The following is a 13744-nucleotide window of genomic DNA, read 5'->3' on the forward strand; positions in this document are numbered from 1 at the left end:
AGTAATAATGACTGAACTGAATCCGACAATGTGACCTGGTGCTGCTAGTCTCTAACCATTGGGCCTTAGGGTCATGTACTCCCTTCCTCTCGCTAGTACTTTCTCTTAAGTGTCATTAACCATGGCTAATGGCTACATCTCCACAAACTTGAGTTAAAACTGCTTGTCTGCTTTTGTTTCTGTCTACTCAACCCTCTAGACTCAAGGTTCATATGAAGCAATAAATTAATTATGATCTTGTCAAATGATACATAACACTAAACTGCGGTTAGCATAAAGTATGGTTTGCCTCTTTCATTCTGGTTTCTGACCAGCTTGCAACAGCAAACCCTGATTTATGTTTCAGGCATCAAAATAGGCCACAGATAAGCATTCTTTAATCTGTGTGGTATGACATGTTGTCTAAAATAAGCTTAAAATACCATTCTTATGTGTAAGAATGAAGTGGGTCTATAACATTAATTCAGAAAAAAGATTTGCCTTTACTAACAGAAGTTGGGGGGGGGGTATTTCTTCCAAGTTCCATGCTAACTATATCTTTGATTGTCCTCCTTTCCCTTGTTTTGTTCACTTGTTCCTCTGTTTTTCCTGCCTTAAGCAGAATGCAGGCCTGTATAATCTGCTAGCTGGATGTATGCTTGACCCTTCTTTAGCTATAATGTTGATTTACGGTTCAGAGGGCTGTCCAACATAGATGGATTTATTCAGAACACCCATCTATCATCTGCTGATTCTCATAGAAAAGCTGATGACCCTATTTTCTAGTAGGGAGAAGCCAGATGCTAAATCTCATTTCCCTCTTAAATTCCCATGGGAAGAGTGAGTGGTGATCACAATCTTCTTGTTTCACAACCGGAATATTTGCTCTAGGAGGTAAAACCAGCTTCAGCACCTGCTTAAATATAGCCTCATTACACCAGAAAATTTATGCAGTTGGGATGCTTGAAAGGCACTTAGGATGCATAAGATTTAAACTAGACAAAGAATTTTTTAAAAATTCTCTTACCCCCCCTGCCCCCCCCAGATCTGCAAATCCTGGACTGATGGGCTGTGATTCCTTTCACAGGTAAAATTCTGGTTTCATTTGTTCTGATGGTATAAGGGCACCCATGTTGCTTGACTACCCCCTCTCCCATGGCATTTGAGGATGAACACCTTGTCCCTGCATCTTCCCTTTAGGCACTGGTGTTCAGTGGGTTGGAATGCACTGTCCTGTTAAAAGCCTGGGACAGATGAAACTTAACGATTTGCATTCCTTGTAGTCTTCTTTTCCTCACTGCTTCCTTGTGTCACATTGCCAGCACTCCCTGTTCTGTTTTACTTGGGATTATTAGGTATCCTAATAATACTTTTGGTATAACCTGTATCTAAGTAAGGCAGTGAACTTTAATTGCTGTGATGTTCTACATCTCATCTGTTACTTGTGTTTCAGGTTATCCTTTACCAAGGGCCACTTTCCAAAGATGGCAGAATGTGCACACTTCCATTATGAAAATGTAGACTTTGGGAATATACAGGTGAGTTTCCTGCCAATGGCATTTTTCTGTTAAACTGACATTAGTTAACTACATGCAGTTTGGCGAGCTCTATTATAAAGCATGTTATTATTAGGGAACATGTATGTTCACAGTCCACAGGCTTTAAACTGGTGGTCCTACTCTTACATCTTCTGACTGTTTTGCAACCTCCCTCCAACCTTCCTCCTCTGTTTGTGCATTTCACATTCTCCCATTCTTCTTTGGATTGGGGCAATCCTGTTTTGAATCCTTATTGCTTCCACATATTTGAATGAGTGTGATAATCTTTTTCCTAGTAATAATGGGCTGAGTGTGTGACTATTGGACTCTGCAGCACATTTAAAGTGCCCTTGTGTTTCTAATTGAAATCAGTTCTGTCACCTTTTTGAATAAGTGTTTACTGTTAAATGTAACTCAGGAATGTGCAACAAATAATCTAAATCTGAGTTTTTTATTCTACTCTCATTAAAGGTGACATGAATACTGAATCTTTCCACTGCATTAAACATATATTTCCACAGTAAAGCTATTATTGAAAGTGTTAAAATTGTGCATCCTGACTGATTAAATGGCTTGTATAAGGGAGTTGAATCACAGTCTTGAGACATAAAAGCAGTCTTCTGAATATTATCTGGCATTTCTGATAATGGATTTTTAATTGTGCTCTTGCTCCTTGTTTAACAGCTTTTAAACACTTTCCTAGCTTTTAATAAACATAGCTTAAATAGGACTTTGGTTAAAAGTTTGTTAAGTTCCCAATTACTCATTGTTCCTAATATTGCTAAAGCTAAACCAACCAATGAAGCTGAATCTAGATCAGGCTGGTCCCATGTGTGGTCCAAGGGCCACATGTGGCCCTCAAGACCCTTTTGGGCTTCCCTCAGCCACATTTGACACCCGCCTCCCAAGTCCTTGCACTGTCTTTTCAAAGCTGGGTAAGTGAGGCTCTGGGAAGGAGGTGTTAGGGCTCTGACAGGGTCCTAGAGTCCTCATGCCCCCTTCTTAAAGCCTAGTTAGCACTTTCCCAGTTTAGGGAAGGTGGTGGGAGAGTTCTAGGATAATACTAGGGCCCTGCTGGAGCCTCATACTTGCTTTCCAAAGTCTGGCACGTTGCTTAACTGACTTTGGGAAGACAGCACGAGGCTGAAAGGATTTGCTGTAACTGCCAATCAGTTGATCAGTAGTTACAGCAAGGCCTTTTGAAATCTGTTTCCAGGTGTGATTTATATTCAAACTGCACCTGCGAATGGTCCCCCCCCCATGACTGGCAGTCCAAATTACACCTGCCAATGGAAAACTTCAGTGGGCCTTACTCTCACTTCCAATCAGCTGATCAAAGGTGCTTGTTCCCTGCACCAGTCAGTTGATTGGCACTGAGAGCAAGCTTTGTGGACTGCCCTGGGGAGTTTCCCATGCAGCCGATCCCAGAGGACAGTACCAAACAGCGGATCTGTGTTGTCAGTGAGCCCCACTTGCCGCAGAACAATCAGGAATGCACTTTAAGTTCCCAATTGTTCCTTTGAAGCCAGGTCTTTAGATGCCCCACACCTGACATCACATATGGCATCAAGTGTAGGGCAAGTGAGGCTGGTTTGGGAAAACAGCCTCTACTGGACCTAATTAAGCTCATGGGCTGGAGGTCCCCGACCACTGGTTTACCTTGACATCTGAGTATAGCAAATTGCATTGTTTCAGTGTTACTTTTAATTGTGGGTTGAAAATGGAAATTGTTTTATTAACTGATGGAGGGAAAAAGGCTATTGGTGTGTTGTTGTTTGCATGATTACTTACATTTGGGGTGCAACATCTGAATTTGAAGCAAGTTGGTAGGACTGAAATTACTTTTACAGACATGAATTCTTAGCTGTTTTACATGTTTACAATTAAAAGGTAAAGGTACCCCTGCCCATACGGGCCAGTCGTGTCCGACTCTAGGGTTGTGCGCCCATCTCACTTAAGAGGCTGGGGGCCAGCGCTGTCCGGAGACACTTCCGGGTCACGTGGCCAGCATGACGAAGCTGCTCTGGCAAGCCAGCACACGGAAACGCTGTTTACCTTCCTGCTATAAAGCGGTACCTATTTATCTACTTGCACTTAAGGGTGCTTTCGAACTGCTAGGTGGGCAGGAGCTGGGACCGAAAGACGGGAGCTCACCCCGCCGCGGGGATTCGAACCGCCGACCATGCGATCAGCAAGCCCTAGGCACTGAGGTTTTACCCACAGCGCCACAATTAGTCACTAACAAAATATATAATGAAATATAGGGGACCCAAACAAAAAGAAGGGTATAGGTTAAATAATTGCTGCTCTTTCTTCTAAAATCAGGAATGATAACACTTGATGGATATGGGTATTTTGTGCACACCCTGAGATTCTGTTGGGTGAAGGGCAGCCTAGGAAAAAAAAGCGAATGAATGAATGAATGCATAAAAATATTTTCCAGAAAATCAGACAACATGGTTCCTCCCCCACACTGTTTGACATTCAAGTCTTGGTTTGCAACTGAAGGTATTTAAACAGGCCTCAGCAAATCAAGGTTTAAAATGTTGTTTCCATCAATAAAGTCATAAAGCATATGTATTCTATTTTAGTTTAATATTCTGAAATGAAAAGCTCTTTATTCGTGAAAAAATTACTGAACAGTAAGACTGCTTTGGGATTAAAAATTAGTTAGCTCTGCAGATCACAAAATTTACTGGAATACCATCCCTTCAGAAATAGGATGTTCTTTGCTGCTGTCAAGAGCAAGAATTCACCAGTGTATTGAGAGAGTAAATTATATTTATTATTGCATTAATCTTTCAAGACTGAGCTAGTGGATTTTACAGTGTGTGCCGAAAGGTCATTCTTCAAATGATAAGTTTGCTCTATTGGTGAGTGTTTGTGTCATGGACCGGATGGACACAGAGGAGTGGTGGGCAAAACTGGCTGGATAACCCCCAAGGGAAGAAGGCTCAGAGCTGAGGAGTGATGGTGGGACAATGATGGGTGGTCACAGGGAGAGGAGGGAGAAGACTGGGAAAAGGAGGTATCAGAAGCAGAAAGGGTAATAGGGCTTAGAAGGGAAATTCTGTGGCAGAGAGAAGCCAAGAATCGGAGGCAGAAGCCAGAGAAGAGGGAGACCAAGAGGCATGGGTGTCTCCCTCTCCTGTTGCGACAAGCTCCCCTCCCCACTGACTCCCAGAACCTGGAAAGGAATGAAATGGGTGAAGCAAATACAGGTTGCACGCAGGTACAGTCTCCCGATTGCTTGCAGCTCCTCTCCTCCTGGGCAGCCTCCTGAGCACATTACAGTCTTGAGGCTACCATTGCATGGACTACAGTGGTCAGGCTATCCCTATTCAGGAATGGCTCCAGTTGGTGAATCAAACAAAAGGCAGTTTTAGCCACTGAGGCTACCTGGGCCTTCAGAGAGCTCAAGAAGCAGGAGTAAAGATTGCACTCCCCCTGCCCTGGCCTCTATTCAATACACTATTTAATACACACTAACAGTGTGATGCCGTAGACAAAAATATTCAACAGACAGAAGATGGGCTTTATACAATTCCCTACTCAGCCCAATACTGTTCAAGATTATAACCAGTTTTCTGTTGTAACATTAAGACAACAAGAAAAGCTGTCAAACTTTGGAATCAAGAGAAATGGTTAGACTCTGAATTCTAACACAATTACAGGAAATCTGGAATACCTCTGGCATACCTTTAAAAATGTCATTTTGGATTTACAGTATTCTGAGCAGTTGGTACTATCCAGTTATGCTGTATGATCAGACTGCCAGAGTCTTAATGTGTCTGGGGCTAGTGCTTGAATCCAAGGGTAGTATTGTACATGCTAAAATCCAACCATTTCTTGGGTGTTCCAAACAATTTGAGAACTCTCACTGTTACATGTTTCACTATAGGGAAACATTACATCAATACTAACTGAAATCTGCAGATCAGATTATCAACAGTGTGTATCATAGCAAAGAACCAAGTATCTAATTCACATACTGACCGTCTCCAACCCCACTTAGCCTGCAACATCTGACAGTATCATAGCACAAGGTGGAGAAAGGCTGTGAATCCACTTATGGAGAAGACTAATTATCAGATCTGGCTGTAGGAAAATGGCTATTGCTTTTTGCCCTCTCTGGGCTAGAATTTTAATTATGGGTAATTAATATTTGAAACATTACGTATTTATTTGTAGCAAAAAAAGTGAGGCTTCACAGTTTTCATATAACAATTCCTTACCAATACCCGTCTCTACAGGAGCTATTTAAAAAAACAAAAAACAAGTTCATTGCATTTTTAACACATAAACAGAAACTAAACAAACATAAAGGTATAACAACATCACTGGGGAGGCAGTACTAAATCTCATATAATATGTTCCATATTAATAAGAATACATATGTGAGGTGGCAGAAATGAGCAAAGGTATCTATAAAATCAAGGTAATATCTGAAGTAAAAAGCACCACCATGAGTTCTTCACATCACTTTTAGTTCAGATTCCTGCATTGCAGGGGGTTGGATTAGATGACCCTTGTGGTCCCTTCCAATTTTACAGTTTTATGATTTTATGATTTCAGTTTTTTAATTTATTTAAAATAATGTTTGTAACACTTTGCATTTTGCAGAAAATACCAAAGCAGCTCACATTATAAAACATAGAAAAGTCAATAAAAACAGTGGTTTGTATCCAGTGTCAGTGTGACTTCTCATTGAAGTTAATGAACAAGAGTTACTTAACTCCATTATTTTCAATAGGTAGAGTAGAACTTAGCTGGATACAACTCAGTGTATTGAAAACTACACTTTTACATCAGAATCAACAACAGCTGACCCAGAAGATTACCTATTTTCCTTTCCCATTTTCAAAACGGTTGTTGGTTATTGGCTTCTATGAACTTCTTAACTGTGGTGTGGAAGAACTATTCCCAAGCCGAGTTCCTAGTTCATTAATTGTGGTCAGCTGGGAGCCAGCATAGAAAGAACAGTTTTGGACCCGTTCTGCAAAATGGGTCATTATAACTTAGAGCACATTTTAAAAGTGTTACAAAATCTAGAAGCAGAAAAGCAGAACAAAATATTGGCTGAAAACCTGAGAAGTTTGGAAAATATATTCTACATCAAAACAGTACTGAGCTGAAGTAAAGACTTTTCTGGCATTGCTAATACCAATAATACACACATATAATGGGCAGTGCCAGGGATTCCGTGAATAATGGAATGGAATTTTTTGTGTAGCAATGCAACTCCAACCTCAGATCTGTTCCAATGGCCTGTTTTTATGCGGGTACAGATTCTTGCTTTCATACTCAGACTATACTGCCTGAAGGGCTAATTTGTGTCAACTGAGAGATCACATGTGTGAATATTCATTTTTACTCCTACGCCTGAGAGCACAGACAGAAGAAACAAAACGGTCCAGAACTGATCTTGGCACAATGCTATTTGCATTCCATTTCAATACATGGTTTAATAAATAATATCAGTAGTAGGGCTGAAAGAGCTCATTTGATTAATCAATCTTTTTAGAACTTTGATCACAGATTAAGAGTGCACATTGGTTAGTTGGCAATACGGAGTCCTTTCATGCTCCAAGTAACGCCCTTGCTTGAGTAAAACAATGGCATCACTCTGGCAAAGGCAACTTTGCAACACACACACGCACACACACACACACACACTATCTCCATCTTTGTAGAAAATGTATTCAGTACTGCTGACACTGGGAACAAAGCTACATATAGCTTGCAACTCTGCCATGTGAGTGGTTTTATACACAAACACTACCACTACAACAACTTCTGAATTCTCTTAACTGCTACCACAATGCTCATTGTTATGACCAGTGTGGGTGGGTGGAGAAAGGTCTGTAATATGGAGGGACTCCAGCTAAACTTACTCCATGGTAATCTCAGTACAGTGGTACCTTGGGTTACATACGCTTCTGGTTACATACGCTTCAAGTTACAGACTCCGCTAACCCAGAAATAGTGCTTCAGGTTAAGAACTTTACTTCAGGATAAAAACAGAAACCGTGCAGCAGTGGCGCAGCAGCAGCAGGAGGCCCCATTCGCTAAAGTGGTGCTTCAGGTTAAGAACAGTTTCAGGTTAAGAACAGACCTCCAGAACGAATTAAGTTCTTCGAGGTACCACTGTATCTGGTGTCAAAGGTACTGTGCCATCTCAACTATACTGTCCATTGCTTCACATTTTCTTCTCTGCAGAAGTTAATGGGAGCCAGTGGAAACTATGCAAACAACTGCTATCCGTGTGGTCCTGCCTACTCAGGTTTTGTTTCTTGGCCAGAATACAATATGAAGGCTGGGGACTCGTGTGTGTGTGTGTGTGTGTGTGTGTGTGTGTGTGTGTGCGTGTGCGTAAAACACGTGAAAATACCAAAGATGAAGCTCATGTTAGTTTCCAGAGATACAAACTCTGAATGTTTACAGTACTCTGAAGTATATAGAGGGCTGAATATTGTTATACAAGTTTTCATTCCAAAAAGTAATAAACAGATGCACTCTTGGTATAAATATACTGGTTTGTGAATTATAAGAGCACAGGTTTTTTTAAAAGGGGGGTGAGGTATGAGAGAAGGTTTTTATTTTTTACAAACGTATCTGAAATGGAACATTTTTCAATTCTGCATTTCAGGGACCAATTTTGTTATGAGGCTGATCTCCCTTAGCCTAACAGCAATAAAAGTGGAGTTGTTGGTATTCTCCAGAGACCCCGAGGCAAAGTGTTGACACCGCTTTGTCCATTTCACTTGACCTAAATTCTCTCATTCTTGTGAATGAAGTGAGAGTTTCTTCTGTAAAGAACCTCATATTGATCATGCCCCCTGGCACTCAACACACAAAGCTCCATTTCATGAATTTGTCTAGGCTTATTTCTCCAAAAATGAAATGCCAGAGGCTTCTTTTGGTTAATTTTTGAGGACCCACTGTTAAGGACTAATCTGGCTGTTCTGAAACTGTGAAAAACTGCTTTTCCCAGGCTGATTTCTTAAGAGGAAGCTCAGAATTCAAGATGATAGCCAAGTCGATGTCTTGAACTAGTGCTTTTTGTTTCTTCGGCTGTATTGTAACTTGAGAGAAACAATCAACAACTGAGATGGCTTTAATACCTACAAAATCATTAGAATGTATTCTGAAAGTGTCCCACAACTCATGAAATCAATATCGCAGCCCATATAGTGCCATCAAAACACATTAAAATTTCAAAGTCTTCTGTAAAATGTCTGGCTTATATGACATTTGGCATTCTAAAGCACAGAGCTTTGTTTACTTGCATGACTTTTTAGGCCTTTTGTATGAAATATATCCTAGACTAAACATGAGAAAACAAAGGAGTTGAAATCCCCATTATGCATGGAAAGCTAAAGAGGCATGAGTAGTAAAAGCCTGAAGCATGTGCAACCTGTAATGAGTTTTAAGCTAAATAAACTGGTTGTTTCTGCAAAAGGTACAGTTCTCTGAATGAATGGTTGACAAGGAGACATAATTCCTTTCTTGCTTCGCCTACCTTTATTTTCATAGTTTTGAACAGATGTAGGCCTGGAAAGATGAGAACGTGATGTTAAAACACACAATATCACAGTATAGGGAAAAAACGTGCTTTTATTCATATCTTCATATCTGTTAAGCTTAGTGATAGACTGCTGGAAAACGGAACAGTTGTGTAACTCAAGAGAGAGACTCACTGTTGAAGCAGACAGACAGTGGCTGAAAAAATGAGGAAATTCACACTTGATATTTCAGGAAAAGAACAGTAAAACTAGGCTGTTTAATTTCATGGACCTTATCCATCTCGCATGCTTACAAACTGAAATCCCTCTTCATTTTCTCACATGGACATTTTCTGTCTTTCTAGTGCCCTTATTACCCGAAATGAAGAGAGGCTCTCAGCTTGACTGATTTTAAGTGGAATTCATTTTAAGTGGCATTTTAAGAGGATGTCATTGTTGTGCTATTTGAAATTTTCTGTCTGTTCAAGCAGCTTTCTAGATGGAATAGTCCTCTCTCTCATATGCTGTTCTGGGGGTTCTGCTGATTCCTCCAATCATTTTTTTTGGGGGGGCACATGGAGTGAAGTCCCATTGCACAAGTCAAAGCCCTTGCACAGGGCTTCTGCTGATGGGGTTCATTAAGATGGGATTCCCCTATGTTGTTTTTCAGGTATTGCATATTTCTAGCAATTAATGTGATCATGTGGTAATCACACGGTATTCTAAATCGCTGAGAAAGCCATGACATCTGGAAGTTGCTGGCATCTGTCTGTCTCAAGAGACAACAGAGTGTGCCTCAAACTGTTGCGTTATCAGCACCAAAGTGACCTCCTCGGAGCTCAGGCCTGGGCACTGCATACAGAGGTCCTGGGCTGCCCAGACAACAGGACCTCCATCCTGGCCTTGTCTTCGTATGCAGGGGAAGTCCCTAATTCATTGTTGGTTTGATGCTCATCGGCTACCCTCACTTGGTTTAGCCGGCCAATCAAAGCCATTTCCATGGGTGTGGCCACTGTTGCTCCTGACAGCTTCCAAGAACCACAGGTGAGAGCTGAGTGCAGGGTGGAGTACCAAACGTAGACAAAGTACCCCAGAAGGAGCATGGCATGTCCTTGCCCCCCAATGTACTACCCCTCCCCTAATACCCCATACACCCCAGGCTACTTTCTCACAAAATGAATGATGTGAATAGTTCCTGCATATTTTGCCTTGTATCCCTAATGCCAGAAGGTTTAGAGACTTGCTTTTAAAGCAAGAAAGCTGGGAATCCAGGCCAGCTAATGACGCAAATAGAAGCTGAATAGCTGGGCAGTGCAGCAGCCCCACCATTGTCTGAATCATAATGTGGCATGGAAAAAGTTCCTTTCTTCTTTACATGACAAATAGCTAGTATCAGAATGCGCAGATGCACATTATCAATTTTTGTTATGTTTTTGATCAATTTTGCCCTGCTCAGGTGTAGCTGAGAAAATATATTGATGTATGATTCTGCATGTTGCAAGAGTAGCACACACTATTTTTTGTAGTACACTGCCACCTAGTGTTTAGTGCCACAAAGATGTCCAGTAGAAAAAACTGCAGGTAGCAAAAAAGCAAACATAACATCATCCAAAAAGAACAGCTGTGCGGTGCTTATTCCTTAGGAGTAACTGAAACGTTCCAGAATAGCAAGGAAGCATTTGTGTGCCCCAAAACTCTTATTCAGGTTAGGTGGCCCATAAAAATGGTGTGCAGGGGGAGAAGAGTGAGGGAATGTCATAAGGCATGCTTTTTAAAAAACAAACCTGAATCCAAAGTGCTGGTTGTAACAGTTTTAATATATAATCACAGGTTGTCTCCTGTACACTTATCTCAGTTTTAAAGTTTTAAGGTTCTAAATAAATTTCAGGTTGCACCAGTGGAGTACTGTGACGGATGCATGGATGTTCTCCACTTGAAAAATTAAAGCCGGTTGCCCTCAGATTTAGATGTTAATAAGGACAGTTGGTGTGTTTGCTTAAGATCAGATCAATTCTCTGTTGTGTTGCATTCACTGTTGTATCTGGGAATTTGAGGATTGTGAGTGATAGAGAGAGATTCTTTTGCAGCTGTGTGTGCCCATATAACAATGCTAAGCTGCAGATTTTTAAAACACTTGTCTACAGCACTTTATCTCTTTACCTCCTGGGGGCTAAAATTTTATTCATTTAAAGTGACTCCTGAAACATGGTCTAACAGTACGCGATTTATATGAAAATTGTGAATGATGGCAGCTCTCAAAAACCAACTGCAGCTTACTGAGAAAGTGAGGTGTGAGGCTTGGGGAGCATGAGGAGTGAGGCACTCTTACTGAAGCTATTCTAGCTGTGGGTTCTGATCCCTGAAACACTGTTCTCCAAGCTGGCACCTTCCAAATTTTGGACTACAACTCATCAGCCCTGGCAAGCATGTGAAGGATGATGGATGTTGCTGCCTGAGTACAAGCTGTTGGAATGCGGGGAAGAGAGCTGATTTGTCTGATGAAGGAAATGTATCTGCCATCCAAAAAAGTGAGGCATTGCTTTGGTACCCACATCTGTTTCCAGCAGAATGCGAAGGTTGTTGTATTCTGTGGTTCTAGTGCCTGTAGGTCTAAGATGGCTGGGAGCAATGGGCAAGCAGGGGCAAGCCACTTTGAAAAATGGGTTAAAAAGCAGGCTATACATTTCATAAAACAAAGGCAGGCAGGCAAATGCTCCACCTGTATTCTCTAGCCAGCATTGACTGTTGAAAGATTTGATGGCATGTGTTCTTTAATAATGTAATCTGTAAATTTGTTGTTTTAAATTTACTGTGGGTTTCTGGTTCCAAAATACACAGTAGGAAAGACTAAGGTTGGAAAGATTGCTTCTTGTTTCCTTTTTACACTGATGAGTTACTACATACAAGTTAGAAGTTCCCAGCTATCTTCTTTTGTTATCATACAGATGCTCCTCCTTTTTGGTTTGTACTTCGGAAATTCATTTAGATTCATTTCTGGCTAATTATATCCCTCTTTATCTCTCAAGGCTGATTCTATTTGTGATCCTGACGTTGTCTCTGCTTACTGTGCAGCCCTTGGGTTTGAGTTTGGAGGCTTATGGAATTCTGACGGTGCAGCTTGAAGAACTGGTTTCCATGGTGATGAGAGAAGTAATTGACCTAAAGGAGACTCAAGAAAGTGCTTGCATGGATTGTGCTAGACCCTAGTGATGGAGGACTGCTGTCACTCTTAAGTGGGAGCCAACAGCCTGTTGGTTAGTTTGCTGAAAAGGGCTTTGGGAGCCTATTAAGCCTAAGAACTGCAGCTTATTTGGCAGTGGGAAGCAAAGCTAATGACCCCAAGCTGACCATTTTACAGATCACTGCCAAAGGAATAGCCTCTTAACCTGTATACCTCTGGCAAAAGAAATGCTAGAGCTGAATTTCTCCCTCTGTGTGCTTATGGAGAGATTGGGGTGGATGGGAAGCATTACCTGTAAAATAGCCGTAGGACATCACATAAGCATCATTATCATGGTGATTAGTCAGGCATGCCTCCTCTTTAATTCTACATTTTGTTTTGTGTTCATCATGTCTGCTCACCTGCATTTATTTTCTCTTTCTCAAGTCTTATGTTCTAGTCATTATTTACTATTTTGATCCCCTGCACAGGGGCCGTAATGTATTGGGGGAGTGCAAAGAGTTGATGTTGAGCTTGCATCATGGACATATTTACATGGAGGTCCCTTCATTTGAACCTCCACGTGGTACACGTGGCCAGCGAAATTTGCATACTTTCACCAGCTAAAAAAGTCTAGTTTGGAGGCTTCAGTTTCTTCATCCATCTGCATGGCTGCAGTAAGTTCTGACACCATCACTGCCACATATAAATCCTGCCTTTCAGTCAGATGACTTTCCAAAACAGATTGTAATTGTGATCATTCAAGATGATACAAGATGGAGGGGTACTAGGATGTGTATGGTGTTTTTTTCCTGCCTCCTGGAGTTGGTGGCAATGTTTTTAAAACTGAGGGGAATTTCAAAAGCAGATTCATCCAACTGAGGTGAATTGGAAATCTGAAAAGTACAAAAACATTCATGGGAGGAGAGGGAACATATCCTGCTCTTCTGGCAATGAAACTGCTGCAGTACAGTGTGGAAAAGAGCATATAGAAGAACATTTGAGTTCAGCCATTGTCTATCTCCATGTGTTCTCCCAGATTCTTTAAAATAGCTGTATCCATTATAGTTAGTGCTTTTAGATCTTCCCACTAAATTATTCCCTTTGTTGTTTTTAAATTTCTTTTAGGTACTCTGTCTGTGTTGGTTTTAACATGCTTTACTTATTTATAAGAGATGTGGGTGGCACTGTGGTCTAAACCACTGAGCCTGGGGCTTGCTGATTGGAAGGTCGGCAGTTCAAATCCCTGCGACGGGGTGAGCTCCTGTTTCTCGGTCCCAGCTCCTGCCAACCTAGCAGTTAGAAAGCACATCAAAGTGCAAGTAAATAAATAGGTACTGCTCCGGCGGGAAGGTACCGGTAAATGGCGTTTCTGTGCGCTGCTCTTGTTTTGCCAGAAGCGGCTTAGTCATGCTGGCCACATGACCTGGAAAAACTGTCTGTGGACAAACGTCTGCTCCCTTGGCCAGTAAAGCGAGATGTGTGCCGCAACCCCAGAGTCGTTTGCAACTGGACTTAACTGTCAGGGGTCCTTTACCTTTATCTTTACTTATTTATAATTG

At 41.3% G+C, this 13744-nt stretch overlaps 1 protein-coding gene across 8 annotated transcripts in view; it reads left to right on the plus strand.

Annotated features, from left to right (window-relative positions):
- Positions 1-13744, plus strand: part of ARHGAP32 (Rho GTPase activating protein 32) — a 205491-nt gene that overhangs the window by 96306 nt on the left and 95441 nt on the right. For 5 of the 8 annotated variants that reach the window (XR_014163160.1, XM_081889722.1, XM_081889724.1 and 2 more), the window contains exons 4-5: positions 1025-1066; positions 1433-1517. Coding sequence is in view for 7 of the 8 variants with exons in the window: in XM_081889722.1 (XP_081745848.1) it covers positions 1025-1066; positions 1433-1517 (127 nt within the window). In the remaining variant the exon portion in view is untranslated. The remainder of the gene's footprint in view (positions 1-1024; positions 1067-1432; positions 1518-13744) is intronic. The other 3 variants (XM_081889723.1, XM_081889728.1, XM_081889727.1) reach the window with 1 other exon arrangement.

Source organism: Podarcis melisellensis, assembly GCF_964234715.1.
Source record: "Podarcis melisellensis genome assembly, chromosome: 15".
In the NCBI taxonomy this organism is placed as follows: Eukaryota; Metazoa; Chordata; class Lepidosauria; order Squamata; family Lacertidae; genus Podarcis; species Podarcis melisellensis.